Source organism: Neolamprologus multifasciatus, chromosome 5 (genome assembly GCF_963576455.1).
Source record: "Neolamprologus multifasciatus chromosome 5, fNeoMul1.2, whole genome shotgun sequence".
Taxonomy (NCBI): Eukaryota; Metazoa; Chordata; class Actinopteri; order Cichliformes; family Cichlidae; genus Neolamprologus; species Neolamprologus multifasciatus.
Window position 1 is genome coordinate 15,262,061 of NC_140443.1, and position 19,400 is coordinate 15,281,460.

A 19,400-nucleotide genomic window follows, 5' to 3' on the forward strand; every position below is an offset into this window, starting at 1 on the left:
AACAAATGATCAAAAGTTTAAAAACACTTCATTTTTCTATCTCCTAATTGCAAAGACTTGGGAGAAATTCTTTCAAATGCTCCAAATCACATATTTTAATACAATAGTTTTAGGATTGTGTTAAGGTTATGGTTACTTCCTTTCTGAGGTTTCATTTTTAAATACTCCAACCATAAAACTTATTTATTTATTTATTTGACTTTAAACTGAATTTCTAAAACTATTTGAAACAATGTTTGTACTACACTGTGAATTTAAGCAATGACAACCAAAAGCAAAGAAAAATATCATTTCCTATAAGAAGGGTGTGTGTAATGTAAAGCGTAATTTTCTGCAAAATGAGGAAATTTATATGTCGAGAGGCCAAGATGTTTGACCCTAAGGTCATTGTCCCTCTTTGCTTTTTAAAGTCAATTATCAGTCAGACTTGATCTGTTCACTTCCTCACAATCCTCTTGTAATCTAATTTTGCTAATTTAAGGATAACCTTGAGCAGGTATAAAACACCAAGGCAGCCATAAACTACCTGTGTGTGGTTGGTTTACACCTTTCTAACACTACTGGGATATTCCATCAGCTGAAACCCAAGCAAAATAGACAACAGAAGATGGTTTGGGAAGGAGGAATTGAGCCCAATGGCACTGAAGGCAAGAACTTCTACATTCCCATGTCCAACAGGACTGGGATTGTTAGAAGTCCTTATGAGTACAATCAGTATTACCTGGCAGACCCGATCTTTTTCAAGCTCCTGGCTTTCTACATGTTCTTCCTGATCTGCACTGGGACTCCCATCAACGGCCTGACATTGTTCGTAACTGCTCAGAACAAGAAGCTCCGGCAACCTCTCAACTATATCCTGGTCAACCTGGCTGTGGCTGGACTCATCATGTGCTGCTTTGGATTCACCATCACCATCACATCAGCTCTTAATGGCTACTTCATTCTTGGAGCCACCTTCTGTGCTATTGAGGGATTCATGGCCACACTTGGAGGTAATAAAGAAAGCAGATCTTTTCAGGATCCTTTCTATTTCATTGGCAGATATACAATATCAATGAATAACTCACCTTTTCTGTCTACAGGTGAAGTTGCTCTCTGGTCACTTGTTGTCCTGGCTGTTGAGAGATACATTGTGGTCTGCAAACCCATGGGAAGCTTCAAGTTCTCTGGAGCTCATGCTGGTGCTGGAGTTTTCTTCACATGGGTCATGGCAATGGCTTGTGCTGCACCTCCACTCTTTGGATGGTCAAGGTACTCAAATATTTCTAAATATTTTATTTAGTTAAATAGCCTTTTGTACTTTTAAGCCACTAACTTGAAAATGAGATATTTTCACTCACAAAACTAGATGTTAAATGTAAAGAGCTATTTTTACTGAATGAGGACATGACTTTCTTTCTCACAATCTCACACAGGTACCTTCCTGAGGGAATGCAGTGTTCCTGTGGTCCCGACTACTACACACTGGCTCCAGGTTTCAACAATGAGTCATATGTCATCTACATGTTTGTTGTCCACTTCTTCATTCCTGTCTTCGTCATTTTCTTCACTTATGGAAGTCTTGTGCTGACAGTCAAAGCTGTAAGTGAAGCTAAAGTTCTTAAATTATTTATAATAAATCAGTTAATCTAACCAAGCTAGCCATTGCTACTGTGGAATTTATTGGTGTTATATTAATCTAACTGACCATAAAACTTAACAGGCAGCAGCACAGCAGCAGGACTCAGCTTCTACCCAGAAAGCTGAGAAGGAAGTCACCCGTATGTGTGTCTTGATGGTCTTGGGCTTCCTGGTAGCTTGGACACCGTATGCTAGCTTTGCCGGTTGGATTTTCATGAACAAGGGAGCTTCTTTCAGTGCCCACACTGCAGCCATCCCTGCTTTCTTTGCAAAAAGCTCAGCCTTGTACAACCCTATTATCTACGTGCTAATGAACAAACAGGTTGGTGTTATGTATTCTTATAGTTTTCTTCTCTGTTTTTCAGTCTTTTGCTGTTTTCTGAGTTTCTGAATTGGCTGTGTCTTTCAGTTCCGTAACTGCATGCTATCCACCATTGGAATGGGCGGCATGGTGGAGGATGAGTCATCAGTTTCAGCAAGCAAGACAGAGGTGTCCTCTGTGTCTTAATCATGATGGCATCTTCAGATATAAAGACACTGATGATCGCTCGCAAATTTTCAAAATTCCCATTAGAGAAATCTTTTGCCAAATGGATTTAAGAAGCGGACTTTGGACAAAAACACTAAGGAATTCTATCTTATCTTATTTCTGAACTAACAAAAAATGCATTTTCTGTTGAGGTGATCTTGTACAGCAGTTGTGCGTCTGTGTGCATGTGAGAGCATTTGAGTGAGTGAGTCGATGTGTAGGAACTCAGATCCTCAAAATGTCAAAAGAAAAACTGTAAAACTGCTGAAATGTGACACTTTTACCTGATGAATGTGCAATCACATGCTGATTGTTTTCATGTAATTTTATGGTTGGGGATGTGTGTGTATACTTAACTGGTCTACCAGTGGTGTTATTTTTATGTATAAAAAAATAAAATATAGACTTGAGTAGAAAATAAATGCATGCATGAAAAGAAACGTACCTGTTTGTTGTTTAACTCTAAAGCTTTACACACAGATTTGATTTTTATCCTGTTTAAATCCAAAGGGCGGCCACGCACACACACACACACACACACACACACACACACACACACACACACACACACACACACACAGGTTTGCACATATGTGCAGGACGATCGTGGCTCAAGAATTGGGAGTTCGCCTTGTAATTGGAAGGTTGCTGGCTCGAGGCCCCAGCTTGGACAGTCTCGGTCGTTGTGTCCTTGGGCAAGACAATTCACCCGTTACATACTGGTGATGGTCAGAGGGCCCGGTGGCGCCAGTGTCCGGCAGCCTCGCCTCTGTCAGTGCGCCCCAGGGTGGCTGTGGCTACAATGTAGCTTGCCATCACCAGTGTGTGAATGTGTGTGTGAATGGGTGGATGACTGGATGTGTAAAGCGCTTTGGGGTCCTTAGGGACTAGTAAAGCGCTATACAAATACAGGCCATTTACCATATGTGTATCATTAAACACCCACTAAATTTCTCCAGGCTGTTATTACTGTTTTCTCAATTAAAAACAAAACAAAACATAGTCACTTGCTGATTATATTGTCAACATGTCATCTTCAAGTTAGTCAAGACTGACAGTTAATGATTCCCTTTTGGACAGGAATGGCTGTTGTTGCATACTTATAAATTATAGTAATCCACCATGAATCCTCTGAAGCAGCAATGAAAAGAAAAGGAAGTGCTCCTTAGACAGAAGTGTCACACTTGTTGCAATTTTTATATAGCGAAGGTTTTGTGACGTGTGAATGTTTAAAATAATGAAGAACTGCTGAGATGTGAAAGTAGGCCAGTGAAATAAATGACCTGCATCAGAAACTGTATGTTTCCCTGTTTCACTCTCTTATGATGGAAAACAATCACAGTGAGGGGATTATAACAACAGGTCTACAATGGGCGTCAATACATTTTTCACCAAGGGTATGATGAATACCTCTGCTGAACATAACATTAAAATATCTTTTGGCCTGGATCACTCACAGACAATATGATTAACAGTAAGTCATGAGTCTATGTATAAATACACAATTCTGATAGCACATTTCCTACGTCTGAAGATGTGAAGCTGATATATGAGAAATCACCCAAACATGTTTTTACAAATAATTAGCTTTTTTTTCTGTAATGTGGGGATAAATGAGTGTAGACATTTTTGAGAAATATGTGTAATAAAACATTTGACACCAACAAGAACAAAAAACATACACCCTTTGTGGTTTGTTTCTTTTTGGAGAACAAGTGAAGAAATGACTTATTTTCCTGCAATTTGCACGGAGAAGAAGAGGACATTATTACAGTTTTTTCTGATGGCTTGAGCACATTTTTTGTAACTATTGGCTATTTTTGCAAAACTCTACACACAAATAAGAAAACTCTTCACCCAATCAGCAAAACATTGTAGTTTTCTTGTAAAAGTGAATAACCCTTGCTTAACTCTCCACACCTTTGTAAAAATGGTATTTTGGTATCCAACAGTTAACACAAGCCATCACATTAATAAGCACACAATGCACCAACTACACACTGATGGTATGAATGAAAAACACATCTGGCTTTTGCTTTCTCTGTGCACAAGGTAGGCTATGTCAGTTTGAGCTCATACTTTTGTCATAGGTCCATAAACATAGACCTATGACAAAAGTATGACCCAGTACAAACGTACTGGTGTTTATTCACACACATCAAAACAAACACAAGTGTTTATTTCCAAGTCAAAACGAAATAGTAATTTCACTGAGGAAAAAAAAGAAACCAGTCTACACTGTGTCGTCTCTCTGGATCTGGCCACAAAATGTTGTCTACATCACATGCAATGTCCTCTAGTCGAAGGCACTGGGGAAAATATCTTCTGGAATTTTACATCTATGGTATTGTTGTGTTTCTCATTGGCATATGGCAGTGCTACAGATCTTAGTGCAAAGTGACTGTACTAACTGATTCTCATTTCAAAATGTCCTTATGATGCTTGCTACAGTGTAGTGGCTCGAGTTAGGCTGAACCCGTTGGCCAGCTTCCCACAGGGTCATTCCACGGTTGATTACATGGTCCACTATTGTAGCTCTGATGTCATCAGCAATTCTATTTCTTACTCTTCTTACCCTTCCTCTCCCCCCTCCTCGTCCTCCTCTTGCTCCTCCTTGTCCTTGTCGTCCTCTTCGTCCTACTTCTTCACCTCCATGTCCTCTTCCTCGGCCTCCTCTACTTCTCACTCTTCCTGCTCCCTCCATTGTACTCCACACACAGAGCTTACCTGTATTATAGTGCTTAGGCTGATTGCAAAGTGAACTAATTCTCTAAAAAAGTTTTCACATGTGACAGTGTGCCAGACAGTTGGCAAAATAGTGTGCATAATAACCATAAATGTGTATAGTTTTGCTAGGAGTGTGTTGATCATTTGGAAATTGAGTGTAAAGCAGTGAGTTGTGTTTACAGTTCTGCAAAAAGAGTGCTGTGCAGTGGATTGTAGCTACAGGTTTGCAAAGTGTGTGTTACAAAATGGCAAACTGAGTGCAAAGCAGTGTTTGTGCTTTTAGTTTTGCAAACTCAGTGAGTGGTTTTGCTATAAGTATTAATAGTTTTAGAAATTGTGCTATAAGAATCACAGTTAGGGTTTAAGCATTCAGAAAAAACCGTAATCCTATTTATGGGAATGCATCAGTAGAAAAAACAACTTATATTTGGTGTGATGTTACACCACCCCCTTGAGGCCTAACTCCTAACATACAACCTTACGTGTCTGCTGTTATACATGCTACATTTTCTGAGACTGAAAAAAGGTACAAAATGAAAAGCAAAGACCTGACATTTAGAAAGGTAGCACATAATTGTTGCTCAAGTGGAATGATAAAAAAAAGAAAAGAGTTGATGTTATTTTTTTTAATAAACATAGTAGGACCCTTGCTTGGAAAGCCTACAGATGATAAAACAGGTGGATAATGCCCCCTGCAGGTGTTTACAAAAAGTGAAAAATATCTTATGTCTCTGTATCACCACTGTGTACAACATCTTCCTCATTGTGCTTCATTTGGAAATAAAAGTCACAGCTGGTTCATGTACACCAGGGAAAACAGACATAACCAACATTAAGTGCTACATGCCAGTGTGACATCTTACAAAGGGGATTAATTACATTTAAATGTAGCCTTTCCTCCATACAAGATGGGCCATCTATCTCATGATGTAGCCTTTTATTTCCTGCTGATGACCTGACCCTAATTGGCATGCTGTGGGTACATTCACTGCAATTTTCTTCAAAGAGCCTCCTCTGGACACCTGCATGTGCTCAGTCTCTTTGTCAGGGGGCCGGCAGAGAAAGCATCACCCCTCTTTGTTCTAATTGCTTTAATCAGATAGCGGACTGCACACAGAGGCCTTAATAACAAACTTGGGGATGCTCTGACTGTAACTCAAAGCTAATGTTCACTTTGAGGACGGCTGGAGCTACATAATAGTTCTGTTAGCAACAGTCTGTTGACAACCGGCCTAATTTTAAGCAGGATTCCCAGTTAGCAAGTGTAAGTTTACCACAATTTGTTTTTAACATATGAAATCTATATTATTTGATCCCTGACAAGAAAAGTTAATTATTTTTTTTCTGAGTTTTTTTCTGCTTTGCCATTTTTCTGCAAATTTATGCAGTGGAAAATTTGCTTGCATTTTTCTTTTTTTCTTTTTTTTTTTGGCAGGTTAATGTTTGTGTGTGAAAAAAACTGAAAGATTTCTTAAAACCAGTTTGTTTTGATGACATATAATCCTGGTGTATGTTGAAACAGCCTAAATATTAGGCATTTCAGTCTCATTTTATTTTTCTACAGAACACAAGTTAAATCAATCAAACAGATTTTGAAGCATTTGCCTCACTGAGTATGCAGCCTCAATGCTCAGATGAGCACAAACAGTGTTGTCATATTATTTGCTGCTCAGATACCACATCAAACTACTTATGAGTATGCCTTCTCATGGGCTAAAGCAAGAACAACTTGTCAAACAACATGAAACACGTTCAAAAACAGGCAACTGTTGGGCACCTGCCATGATAACTGAATTCCATGTGTAACATTGTGGTGTTCCCGTGAATGAATGAATCAATGAATGAATCAATGAATCAATGAATGAATGAGTGGTGGAGATCCACTGACACACTGAGGTTCACAAGCAAAGTTATCATTCAGTGAAGAATATTTATTCCACCTGTAGTGGCTTACTTATAACAATAATAATTTACTTAGGTGACATGGAAATAACTTTAGAATCAAAGGTGGATTATAGCATTATGAATTGGTGAACATGTACACAAATCAGCTCAACCAACAGCTACCAACTCAAAGTCATGAACAGTTTATGGTCTGAGTGGTAAGACATTTTAGGTATTAGTATTATGGCCACCTTAAACAGATGACACTGACTTCAAAAAGATTATTCCATCAGGATTTGCAGATGAGATGATTCCATTCACAGTGTGAGTCAAGCTTCTTTAAATCAGTATTCATTAGTGATTCAATATGCTGGTTTCCCAAATTTCATTGCTTTCAGTATTTTTTAGTATTTACTACTTATTTTTGTTTCTTTTACTGAAATTAGTGGGTCGTATCTCTTTCTACACAAACTAATAATGGCACCCACTTTGGCATATGTCACCCACTATCATGCTATGATTGAAGAAATATGCACAGCAACAACTGAGATGAACCATACACAAAATTGAAATGAACAGAAAAGCCTGTGTCTTTGCCAGCCCATAACATACATCCCAAAGTTAAATCCTTCAGAGTAAGATAAACTATAAACAACATGAGTCACTTGATCATATTATACATGCATAACAAAACTCTAGTGCATTTGTTGGATTCAATTCTTGCACTAATCCAGCAGATTTACAGATGTGTGTATTGTATTTTTCAATTTACATGTATAATTAAAACATATATCAGCTTAAACATTGGTACAAGGCAGGAAGCCATGCTTTCATCTTGTTTACATCAAATTCTGACCCTACCATCCAAATGTCACAGTAGAAATTTAGACTGATCAGATCCAACTATGTTTTTCAATTTTCTGTTGTCCAATTTTTGTTATTTTGGTGAGCCTGTGAGAGTTGTAGCCTCAGTTTTCTGCTGTTAGCTGACAGGAGTGGAACCCAATGTGGTCTTCTTCTGCTTTAAGGTGTGATGTGGTGAGCTTCGACAGTTGCTCTTCTGCATACCTTGGTTGTTATCTGAGTTACTGTTTTCCTATCTGCTTGAAGCAGTCCAGCCATTCTCCTTCTTTTCACCTAGAACTGATGGTCACTGGATAGTTTCTCTTTTTTGGATCATTCTCTATAAACAGTACAAGTGACCTTGTAGGAAAATCCCAGTAGATCATAAATCTTTAAAATACTCATACGCCAACAACTGTGCCGTGTTCAAAGTCACTTAAATCACCTTTAATCTCCATTCTGATGCTTGGTTTGAACTTTAGGAGGTCGTCTTGACCATGTCTACATACCTAAATACACCGAGTTGCTGCCATGTGATTGGCTGATTAGAAATTGACATTAATAAGCAGTAATACAGCTGTAACTAATCAAAAACAAACAAAATAAAAAAATCCAAAAAATTTTATATTTCTCACACTTGAATGTTTCGGATCATCAAACAAATTGTAATATTAGAAAAATATAATTTGAGTGAAAAGAAAATGCAGTTTTTAAATTAAGATTTAATTTAAATGTCCAAATCTACCTAGCCCTGTGTGAAAAAGTAAACCTAAATATAACTGATTAAATCTAACAAATGGCTGCGCCATCCTTGACAGCAAGAACTGCAATCAAGTGCTTGAGATAATATAAAATAAGATAAAATATAGCAATGAGTCTGCAGTATAACATCCCTGTGGAGGAGCTTTGACCCACTTTTCACTGCAGAATTGTTTTATTTCAGTCATACTGCAGGAGGTTTAAACTGCAGGAAGCACAAGCATGAATGCCCTGTTTAAGGTCATGCTAAAGTATCCATCCACTCTCCTCTTCTTATTCATGAGGTCACCAATCTGTTGCAGGGCCAACATAGAGAGACTGACAACCATTGACACTTACACCTACAAGCAACTTAGAATCACCCTTAACTCCACTAACTGCATGTCTTTGGACTGTGGGTGGAAGCCAAGTGAACATTTAAACTCCACACAGAAGGACCCCAACCAGATAGTGGAGCTGAACTCAGGACTTCCTTGCTGTGAGAGAGTACGAACCACCATGCCAACTTGCTGCTAAAGTAATTCAATTGAATTTAAGTCTGGGTTTTGACTGGGTACTTTCAAAAGGTAAATTTTTTTTTTTTGAGCAATTCTTTTATGACTTCCTGGATAAGTCACGGAGGCGCTGTTGGAATTATTTTGGTAGGAAAATGACTCCGAGGAAGGTTCACTCTTGTGGTAGTTTTCCTGATGTCTTTTTTTCATTTGTGGATAATGACTCTCGCCGCCTTTTAAAAAGGAAGTTAATCACAGTTAAATTATGATTTAACAAGGAGAGATTTAACATCATCATTTTGATGATCTGAAACATGTAAGTGTGTCAAATAGATTTAAAAAAAACTAAGACATCAGGGAGGGGACAAACACTTTCTATTTTCAGCACTGTAACTGCTGTGCTGTCACAGTGCCATTTGAGTAAATCCTTTAATTTAAGGATATTTGTAAATACTGTTCATACGATAGTGATTATGATGATAATGATTATAATAATAATTGTAGTGGTAGAAGTAGTAGTAGCATATAAATTTAACACAATAACAGGCTGTAACGTTATGTGTAAAGTTCACAAGATAAAATAATTCCTGTGGTGTCTTATGAAAACTGTTTGGGTTTCCCGCTACAACCACAGGAGCACAGTTGTTTGCACAGTTTGTACAGTCGTGTTCAACTTCATGATTTTATTTAAACTGAAATGCACTGGCTGATCATGCTTGTGCCATCGTGCATGTATATCACTCTGTCTTTGCAGCGACTTGTTTACAAGGACCAAACCTGTGTAGTCAAACAGGTTAAGCGGTTTTAAGTATTAGTTAGCATTTTGTTAATTGTCTCAAATAGGATGAAACAGATACCCTGAGGGATTATCCCTTTGGGCTTTGCACTTGAGATAATCCTGATACACAGTGTGAGCAACGCTTTGCTTTGGTGTTCTCATAACAGCGTTCACTAATTATTTCCTTTGGAAATATCTCCATTAGTTTTTTTAGTATTTCCTCACTTTCAATGTCCTTTGTTTTGCTTCTTTTTTAATGAAAACATAGAGATTGACATCTTTTACTGAACAAAGCAACCACAGAATACACCGTGATTAAACTGTGACTACCTAAAAAATCAACAATATAACTGAAGAATATGCAGTGCAACACTGATCTTAAAAACATGAAATAGGCTGAAAATCCCATGAGCACATACAAGCACAAGCAGGTAAAATATACTTAAGCCTGTTTCATGTTAACAGTATGATTTTAACATGAAAATTATACTGATTTATTGGAAGGGATATATAAAGGAAACATTCAGCTTTGATATAACTACGTCAAAAGGTGACTATGCATGCATTTACAGAAGCACATATCTATTAATACTCATTATAAATGTTCAAATGGAGACACTGCAGTGCTAATAATAAACAGAATCAATTATGCAGAACAGTCAAACGTTAAATATTCATGGGAGAATGCTCACACACTGGTTACATGTATTTGTCCACTGATACAACATATTTCCATATTACATATTAGAGAGCACTGTAGTGTGATGTGTTTCTTCATTTAAAGGTAAGATCAAGCACTTATACAGTTTGTGAAGTAAAATCATTTCTTTATGAACAACTCAAAGCCCCAGAATGATAACGCTAAAGCAACCAGATCCTATCTCAGTGTAACTGTTTTCTGGAAATGCTGAGTTTAAATGCGATTTAGATGAAACTAAGCCCCCCCCCCCCCCCCCCCCCCCCGCCCCCCAGAGATCTCAGAAACAGTATTCTTGAGCAATCATGAGCGTATAAGTTTCATATGTATGTCATTTTCACAAACTCAAAACAGAAGTGGCAAATTTTCATTCAGTTCTCTACGTGCATGTGCATGATCAAACTCTAAGTCACATCTCATTGACAAATATCATCGGACCTTGAGAAGCCACTTTATCTTCTCTGTCATAAATTACCGGTTTACCAAGATATGTCTGTGGTAAGCTGAAGCTTACCTGTGACTGGTTGATGCTAGCTTGCCTCTGCAACTGGTGATCAAAGTCTCCCTTTGACAGATTGAAACCGTTTTGTCTAGAGGGAGCAAAGTTCTCCTCTGGCTGGTCGAAGCTGCTCTCGCTGTAGAGCCGCTGTCGCATTGAACCTGAGCGTTTCCCAGACGCACTCCTGGTCGGATATCTCTGTCCAGTCTTGTACCAGCCCGTCTCTTTGAAGACAAACCAAATATTCCCAGACCAAAGGACAACATTAACACAGCCAAAGACCTGGAGGAAAAGAAAAAAACAACACACTTATATAAAATCACTTTCTATAGCAGTGCTTCAGAATGTGCGTCATTCTTTAATTATAGACATACCACAGATGTGTTAAGACGTGACCAGAGAGGCTCCTCTGTAGTTGCGCATTTGTTTTCCTGAGATCTGCAGGAAGTGATGAGAAGAAGCACCTGTGTTGGGTTGGTGGCTGTCTTTATATCAGAAAGAGTTTTGGCCCAACAACAACTGCTGACCAACCACATGAAGGAGAAGATGATCGTAACAACAAAGTCCTGCTCAGGACAGGAGGAGACACAGGAGAAAGGAGAAAAAGTCAAAAACCAAATTGAGCAACGACTTTAAAACAAAAAGTAAAGTTAGATCATGAATGTCAGCCTCAGGCCTAATACCAGCAGATATGCTTATATTAATGCCACCTCATATCAGCCAATGACTCCACTACACAGTTGGGTATCTCATACAGAGCATGCTATTTCAAGTTAGTGCAAATCTGCAAGCTACTTGACAACCAGTCTCCACCCTAGCTCCACTTTTATGCTCTGTCTGACTTAATAAGCAGGTCTTGATGCTGCTCCCCACTTTAAACACTTCATGTATATGAAAGTGCAGGAAGGCTCCAGAGTGGAGTCACAAAATACTGCAACTATTCTCTTAGCTATATTGGTCACATCTGAATTGCATTTTTTATAATACATAAACAAGGCTCTATCAGACGGTAATATGAAGCTGGAACACTGAAAAATCTGAACATGAAAACTCACTGACCACAAGTGGACCTCTGTTGTTCTTCAAGTACTTGTTCTGGTAGAAGACATAGACAATCGTTGCCAACAGCGAGTACAGGAAAGCAAAGACACCCACAGTCATGAAGTATTGGGCTGCTGAGGAGAAGTCACCTTCCAGGAAAATAATCTCATCTCTGTTCTCTTTGCACAAAGGAGCTTTAAAATGCACTTGCTGTAATCTACAAAACAGAAAGAGCAGGTTTACGTGGAGAAGTGGGGGAAATTTGTTGCTTCAAAACTGATTGGTTAAATAACTCTTTATATACAATCAGTTTTCAAAGTCTGTCTGAAACTTGTTCACCAGTGTTTGGGAAAAAATAAAAAGGAAAGTTTGTGAAGGACAGCTTAGAAATCTAGTGGTGCTTTAATAAAAAATAAAGCTCAGTTTTCTCTTACTTACCTGTTGTTTTTGTTTGTTTCTCACGAGACTCTTGTGAATTTGGTGTTGCTCGTATAAGAAGCAATACAATACAATATTTATAAAGTAGCTGCAAAAAGGAAAAAAAAGGCAAGGACGTCTGCAAGATCTCTCTCCAATATGACGAAAGGACAGTGAAACTGCTTCTGAAATATGAAGCATTGACCAGTCTGATAACAGCAAACTGAGCAACTGTTACTCTGACAGGATCAGGTTTAAATCTTTATTAATCCTCCACTCAGTGAGGATTAGTCACTTTTTTCAGTTAGCATTTTATAATGGTTTATAATGGTTGATAAAACTTGAAAAACAGCAGACGCTGTGCTTCATAGAAAAGTGTGATGCAAGGTGTTGCGCATGTTCAAAAAGTACAATATGGCCTAAAAAGCACTGAAGAAAAAAAAATTCTACTAAGTAGACCCAATATTAATTAGGTCTTCATTATAAAATACTAAAGCATAAGGAGTACATGGTAAATGGACTGGTAATCATATAGCACTTTCTTACTACAAGCTTCATTCACCTACACAAGCACCAGTTTTCCCTTACCAAGTGCTTTTAACTTAATATTCACACAGATCCATCCGCATTCACTATCTTGCCAAAGGATACTTCAACATGCAGACTAGAGGAACTGCTGACCTTCTCAAGCAAATGACCTGCTCCACCTCCTGATCCACCGCTGCCCACTATTCTTAACAATGTATGTTTGACTTCTCTCAGCATCTATTCTAATGCAGTTGTACAGGGCATGAGAGGTTTGAGTGGGTCGGTTCATGTGGCTGGTTGATTTTTTTTACCAGGGTTTGGCTTTTGATCAGTTTGTTATAAATTAATGATTTAAAAAAAAACCCATCACAAATAAGTGCATGAAAAACAGAAGCAATTTTTTCAACACAACTCCCACTTTTACACTGTTCACATGCTAAGTGAGTTAAAATATATGCATAGAAAAGCAGTGTAGACATATTTGCCAAATGAACATTTTATTCATTTGAATGAAATAGCAAAGCAGTTGCAAATGTTCATATTTTTCATATCGTCTCAACCCCTTTTCCGGTTCAGGACAGTAAGCCAGCTGTGCATGGGCAAGAGGCAGGATACAGGCCTGGAAAGGTCTATCACAGGCTGAACTCATGGAGACAGAAAATCATTCACACTCATATTCACACCTACGGTCAATGTAGCAGCAAACTCTTTGGAGAGAGTCCATGCAGGCACAGGAGGAGCATCCAAACTCTACAGACAAAGCCAACAGAACCTATATGCCATGAGGGCAACTTTAGCACAACTGTCAACATTTATTTTCCGCAATTACACTGCGAAGGTTGACTAATACCTGCACACACACACACACACACACACACACACACACACACACACACACACACACACACACACACACACACAAGACTAGTAATTATGATTAACAACAGGCACACCACTTATGGCTCACATGAAATGATGTGAAAAGTGTGACCTCCCTGTGGAAGCCACTCACCTAAACCAGGCTTTTTTTAAACAATAAAAAAACCCCAATGTTCATGCATTGCTCTTTGCACTTTACTGGTATAAAATTAAACTCTTCAACATCCACTTTTGGCTCGATTCTCTGTATCCCACAGCAATTTCATTTAATCAGTGGGTAATTACATTCTATATTCCCACCACAGATCTGAAAATATGTAATTGCTGTGAATAAAAAAGGACCTGCCAGATTCAACAAAGCAATAAGAATTTTTTTTTTTGTCATCCTGGAAGACAGCCGAGTAATGTTTATATAATGGTTCACAAGGAAAGGCTGACATGGCCCCAGGTCATTGATGCAGTGTTTTTGAGTTGTGGACTTTCTAGTATTGTTCATTTTAATATTTTCTGTTGATTCTTAGGTTGCCTTGTTATTTGCTTCATGATTTAAATTTCCTTAGCTCCTGTCTATCTTCTCATGTCATTTTCCCTGCGTTAGTTCAGCCGTGTCTGTGTTTCCCCTGTTTAGTTATCATGCTTCACTTCCTGCTTTATTTTTATAGTTGTATTCAGTTTAACTTCTCCTCATCTTATTTTCCAGATTGTTTGCAGCAGACTGTGAGCATCTGTGTTGTTCCCCAGCTGCGTTCACTTCCCTTGAGTAGCCTTGTGTGCAGAAACAGCTTCACTTTTCCTGTTATCCTTGCTCTGTGCATTTGTTATTCCTCCTGCTGATGTTCCTAGTTAGGTTAGTGTCCATTTTCCTGGAGTGCTTGGATTTTGTTATCTTTTTGATCTCAGTTTTCATTTGAACTGCTCCCTCATTTATTTATTAAAGGCATGCTTTAGATTTTACTCCTCACAGTGATTTTTGGGTTCACATTTGGGATCCGCTACCACACACACTATGACAAAGATACTAATTTGTGGCTCATCATAATATCAGTGGGTCGCTAAGCATTCAAATCCACCTACACATACATGTTGTAACATGAGAGCGAGTGATAAAATAGAAACACTGGAACAGAAGTTAAAAACAAAAAGCACCTGAAGCTAAGATTTTTCTCATAGGAGTCCAGGTACGGATGAATCTAATGATGCTGGGAAGTATTTTAGACTCTGGGACAATAAATGGGTCAGACTCCTGCTCAGCTGTCCAGCTCTCTCATCTTAAGTTGGACAAAGAAAAAGCAGCTCCTCTGTTTTAGAGCTGTCATGTCAATGGAGCAGGCCTGTACAATTTTAAAATACTTTCTGGGCCTATTTAAGATGATTACTGTGGACATGCTTTTTAGGAGACTATTCACATTTCAGCTCTTAAAATAATAAAATGCAAAGAGATTTATTTAAAGTTAGCTGTGAAAGATTAAAGGAGTCTTACTTATAAGTAAACAACCAAATGGGATCAAAAAAAAAACATAAGCAATTCGTTTACCTGAAAGGATACCCGAAATCAATGTTGATGCTGCGGTTATTCTGCCTCCTGTCTGCACAGTCCACTTTAACCTGGAGGTGACCATAGTATCCTCCACATGTTGCAAAAGCACAGATGGCAAAAATCTTTGAAAGAAAAATGGTAAACCAGTAACCATTAGTTGATCATTTATTCAGACTCTCCAAAAGTAGTTGACTCCAATCAGCGTTTGAGTGCAGCTTCCTGCATAATGTATACACATCAATAAATTATATGACAGATTATTAAGATTTATAATTGGTTTGAAAACAAAACCTGAATAATTTAAAGGTTGGAAGACAACAAACAGAGCTCCTGACTGTGCCCTGGAAGGAGGCCACAGCAGTACAGTGAGATTCAATTTGTCAATGCTAATACCAAACTCAGAGGTCTAACTTAATGTGAGACCCAACTGACTGTGAGGCAGACAGCTTCCTATTTCTTCCACTTTACTGACACAAACAACAAGAGCTTTACTGTGCATCGGCAACTTTGAGTCCATTTATTACTTTTAACATCAAACACAAACTAAAAATTATCCCTAATTAAACGGCTGTTATTGATACAATTACATTTTAAATGTGAAGAGAAGCAGACGTCATCATTTTCACCAACCCGAAGAGATAAATACAGAAAATAAACCACCAAGCAAAGAAACTTACCGGAGCAAATATAACCATACACATTTAAAAATCACAGAGCCCAACTCCGCACAGTGCAGACAGCTTTAGTCACCAGGTTGAAATGTCACTGATGTAGATAGGAAAACCAGAGCGACTCCTCCAGCAGAGGGGAGGGCTGACAGGAGGTGCCTTCCCCAAGGAGGAGTCGGAGACATAGTCAGATGCTATATTTATTCAAGCGCTGCAATAAGCTGTGTAAAAAATATCAGGTAAATATTTTGTTTACTTCACTTGTGTTGCACTGATTATAAGAATGATTCCTGTTTTTTAGGATTGGCGTGTCATGGCAAAAACATCTTTTCAAAATAAAGCTGCATTAGGAACATGAAACAGATGCAAATATCTGGGGCAGTGTTTTCATCATGACAATTATTTCTCTGAACTTAATCAGGTGAATTTGAATGCTGAAATTAAGGTTAAACATAAAACCTTCAACATGAGACACATAAAATTGAGGGAAATTGTGTTCGTAAACATAAAACAAAATGAAACAAATTAGTCTTGTGTTGTCTACCTTTGATTTCTGGGCTTTGAGCTGAAAATGAAAAAGCAAATGAAAGACTGGAGGTTTAATTTTCTCCTTCCATTTGGGATCATCGCAGCTTATTTAGATATCTAGTGCATTACTGAAAAACTTCAAAGTTGATGGCACCCTTAAGCCGAAATCATCCTAAAAATATTAGTTTACATGCTGTAATTGTTTATTTCTAGCGTAATGAGGGAGTCGAATTGACACAGATATGCAGTTGGTTACTCTGGTTACTCTCATTTTAATGTAGCTCCAGTGTAGCTGTGTTGCTTACACTGAGGTCTGATGAGTATATTAATTACAGTTCTTTTGAATTTCTTTGTATTCATTAATAACAACATATGGTTCTCAGTAATTATTGGGGCTCAGTAAGCCCAGAGTGTCAGGGGATCTTGAGTAATAATCCTAAGTAATATTAGTTCAGTGACCTCCACAAACATGTATATTTCCCTTCAATATCAATTATGATCAGTTTAACAACTGATTGAGTTAAAACTATACCAGCAGCTGCCTGTGTTGAATTGAGAGAAAGCATCACAGCTCCTGTGCATTTTGCAGATTTTAATAATTGCTGGATTCTTTAATTACATTTTATTTTCTAAGCAACTGCTGATATTTAGGTCATGTGTGCTGATATAAAAAGTATCTTGCTGACCTCTTTTGGTGACAAATCTGTACTACAGATGAATTTTTAAGTAAGGACGGTGTCAATAGAAAATTGTAAATCCCCTGTCAGACGGAATTAGGGTTGTGTGTCACTGAAATATGTTTGCAATACACTGAACTACAACCTGGGTTTTAACTGCTTATTGGTGATCTGAAGATACTGCAGCAGGACTGTGCTTTTCCTAAAGCATGCCTAAAGCAAATAAACAAAAACCAAAAACCTCTTTGTAGGTTTTGGCTTCTTGTCAAAATCTGATTCTGATTAGTCTGAGTACTCAAAGTGAAGCGATTTATTTACAGTACAGCAACACGAATATGTTTAGAGATTAAAATGAGGGCGAAAGAGAGGTAAGGTATCATCAAGAGAGAACAGGGTGGTTTTGTTGGTACAAGAGCAGCTACTGGATCTCTTCAGCAGACCATCTCAGTGAAATGTAGTTTCCATTTTTATTTTTCACCAGGGCCTCTATAAAAGCATCGCAATTACTACACATCACACCACCAAATGTTAATACACCTGCTATCGATCATTTAAAGTGCTCCCACTAATAACGATCTAAGAAGCAAATAAGCATCGGGTAAATACATAACACACAGTAATTACATGATAAAAGCAACAATATAAAAACAGGATATAATGAAATAGATATTGTGAAATATCCTTTTACATCATGTAAATTGTTGGAATATATACTGCAATAAATTGGCCACTCAAATCTTGAAAGTAATCATTAAAGAGCAGCAGGCAGTGCGTGATTAAATAACGGCTTAAAAAAAGTCAGAAGCCTGTTATGAGAAGTTATTTTAAAATAGAAAGTGACATTGATTGCCAATTCCCTCAGGCAGTGACCAATCACAATTTAAGTCTGCACTGAAAAGCAGCCAGAATGAGCCAGTGCCAGAGGAAACCTAGCTTCTTTGAGGTGAAAGCATCTGAAAGGTAGCAAGACGGCAGGTTTAATGTGTTTAGAAATCTCTTAAAATCAGTTGTGAAAGTGACGGATACCCAGTGTGCGAGAGTAAAGACAGATGTCATGTGGATTCTTTTAGAACCCATTTTGTTCCAGCTGGAGGCTGACAGGACCATTAAACTGATGTAAAAATAGAGGTTGATGCTGCAGTCTTGATGAGAAGAGACATGAAATCCCCTCCCTCGTTTAAGCAGAGATAAGAATAGTTTGGTTTTTTTTGGTAATTCCCACGAGTAAAGACTGCTGCTTTGGGTTCTTTGCACCTCAAGTTAGTTTTTAAAAATGCTGTTTCTATGGAATGAGCCAGATAACTGTGGAGAGACAAAGCGAAAGTATTTTATTGTGAGACATTTTACAACATCCAGCTCTGTTTGAAATGAACTCTCATTAAGGTTGTCAGAAATGTCTTGAAAGGTCCAGTGAGTTTCAGTAATATAAATGTTGTTGAAAATTGCAATAGAGAAATTTAGATTGGGAAAAAACATCAGTTCAAATAGAGGTTGTTAGTCAATCACCTAAGGGGAAAGCGAATATCCTGTTCAGGAGGTTACATGAGCTCTGACCCACTGTGTCGATCGTTTGTTCTTCACTCAAAACAAAACTCCTAAGCACTGGGTTGTTTAAAAAAAAAAAGACAAGAAAAAGTAAGTAAAAATCAACAATATGCTGAATCAGTTTTTTTCTCACTCTTTAAAGAAACACAGCCATTCACACTGACTTTCACAAGGTCTTTAGATTGTATGGAAACCCAAAAAGGTGCAAGGAGAACATGCAAACCCCAGATGACCAGCGGGTTTGATACCACTGCTGCTGCCATGCAACAATGATAGCCACTCCATCACTACACTTTATTGTAGGTCCAAGATGTATCCAAAAAAAGGCAATCAAAATGGCTAATAAATAAATGGGAGCAAGGGCGGCAAACAGAAACACAACCAGATCCTCACTCAAGACCGTGGCAGTTAAGTCTTTGTAAGTGTCATATTACCCTGCAGTATTTAAATGTTATTCTTTACTAATACTCATACACTGTGAAATTATCTGTGTTATTCATGTATATAAAGAAAATCCTTCTGAAAATGTGAAAATGCTCAATAACCGACATAGCCCTACTATTGTTAAGTAGTCTGCCTCACCTTTATTTAAAGAGTGCTTCAATTAATGCAATGTAATTGATGTCAGTGTTCCCCAAGCCTCACCAGCATGCACACAGCCTGAATAAATTCAACAGACCTCACTGTTAATCTTCAGGATGTAAAACCAAGAAATTACAGATAATCATCTTTTATTTAACACTCTAAAAG

The 19,400-nt window shown here is 38.0% G+C and overlaps 2 protein-coding genes across 2 annotated transcripts; one reads left to right on the top strand and one right to left on the bottom strand.

Annotated features, from left to right (window-relative positions):
* Positions 1-249: 249 nt before the first annotated feature.
* On the top strand, positions 250-2,589 carry LOC146518262 (green-sensitive opsin-like). Its single transcript, XM_085160654.1, has 5 exons — positions 250-992; positions 1,083-1,251; positions 1,416-1,581; positions 1,703-1,942; positions 2,030-2,589. Exons 1-5 carry the CDS (start codon positions 608-610, stop codon positions 2,126-2,128), a joined length of 1,059 nt encoding a protein of 352 aa, XP_085016780.1. The 5' UTR covers positions 250-607; the 3' UTR covers positions 2,129-2,589.
* Positions 2,590-10,607: 8,018 nt separating this feature from the next.
* Positions 10,608-16,064, bottom strand: synprb (synaptoporin b). The gene is made up of 5 exons (XM_085160671.1): positions 15,910-16,064; positions 15,230-15,354; positions 11,890-12,088; positions 11,205-11,396; positions 10,608-11,112 (listed from the first exon to the last, which is right to left on the bottom strand). Exons 1-5 carry the CDS (start codon positions 15,931-15,933, stop codon positions 10,741-10,743), a joined length of 912 nt encoding a protein of 303 aa, XP_085016797.1. The 5' UTR covers positions 15,934-16,064; the 3' UTR covers positions 10,608-10,740.
* Positions 16,065-19,400: the final 3,336 nt, after the last annotated feature.

What these genes read in the sequence shown, in the direction of transcription:
- LOC146518262 (XM_085160654.1), top strand. Translation starts at nt 608, where the DNA reads ATGGTTTGGGAAGGAGGAATTGAGCCCAATGGCACTGAAGGCAAGAAC. An exon ending in ATTCATGGCCACACTTGGAG is followed by an intron (nt 993 to 1,082) that starts GTAATAAAGAAA and finishes TTCTGTCTACAG; the next exon opens with GTGAAGTTGCTCTCTGGTCA. An exon ending in TTGTGCTGACAGTCAAAGCT is followed by an intron (nt 1,582 to 1,702) that starts GTAAGTGAAGCT and finishes AAAACTTAACAG; the next exon opens with GCAGCAGCACAGCAGCAGGA.
- synprb (XM_085160671.1), bottom strand. Translation starts at nt 15,933, where the DNA reads ATGTGTATGGTTATATTTGCTCCG. An exon ending in GTATGGTTATATTTGCTCCG is followed by an intron (nt 15,355 to 15,909) that starts GTAAGTTTCTTT and finishes TTTCTTTCAAAG; the next exon opens with ATTTTTGCCATCTGTGCTTT. An exon ending in CACGTCTTAACACATCTGTG is followed by an intron (nt 11,113 to 11,204) that starts GTATGTCTATAA and finishes CTTTTCCTCCAG; the next exon opens with GTCTTTGGCTGTGTTAATGT.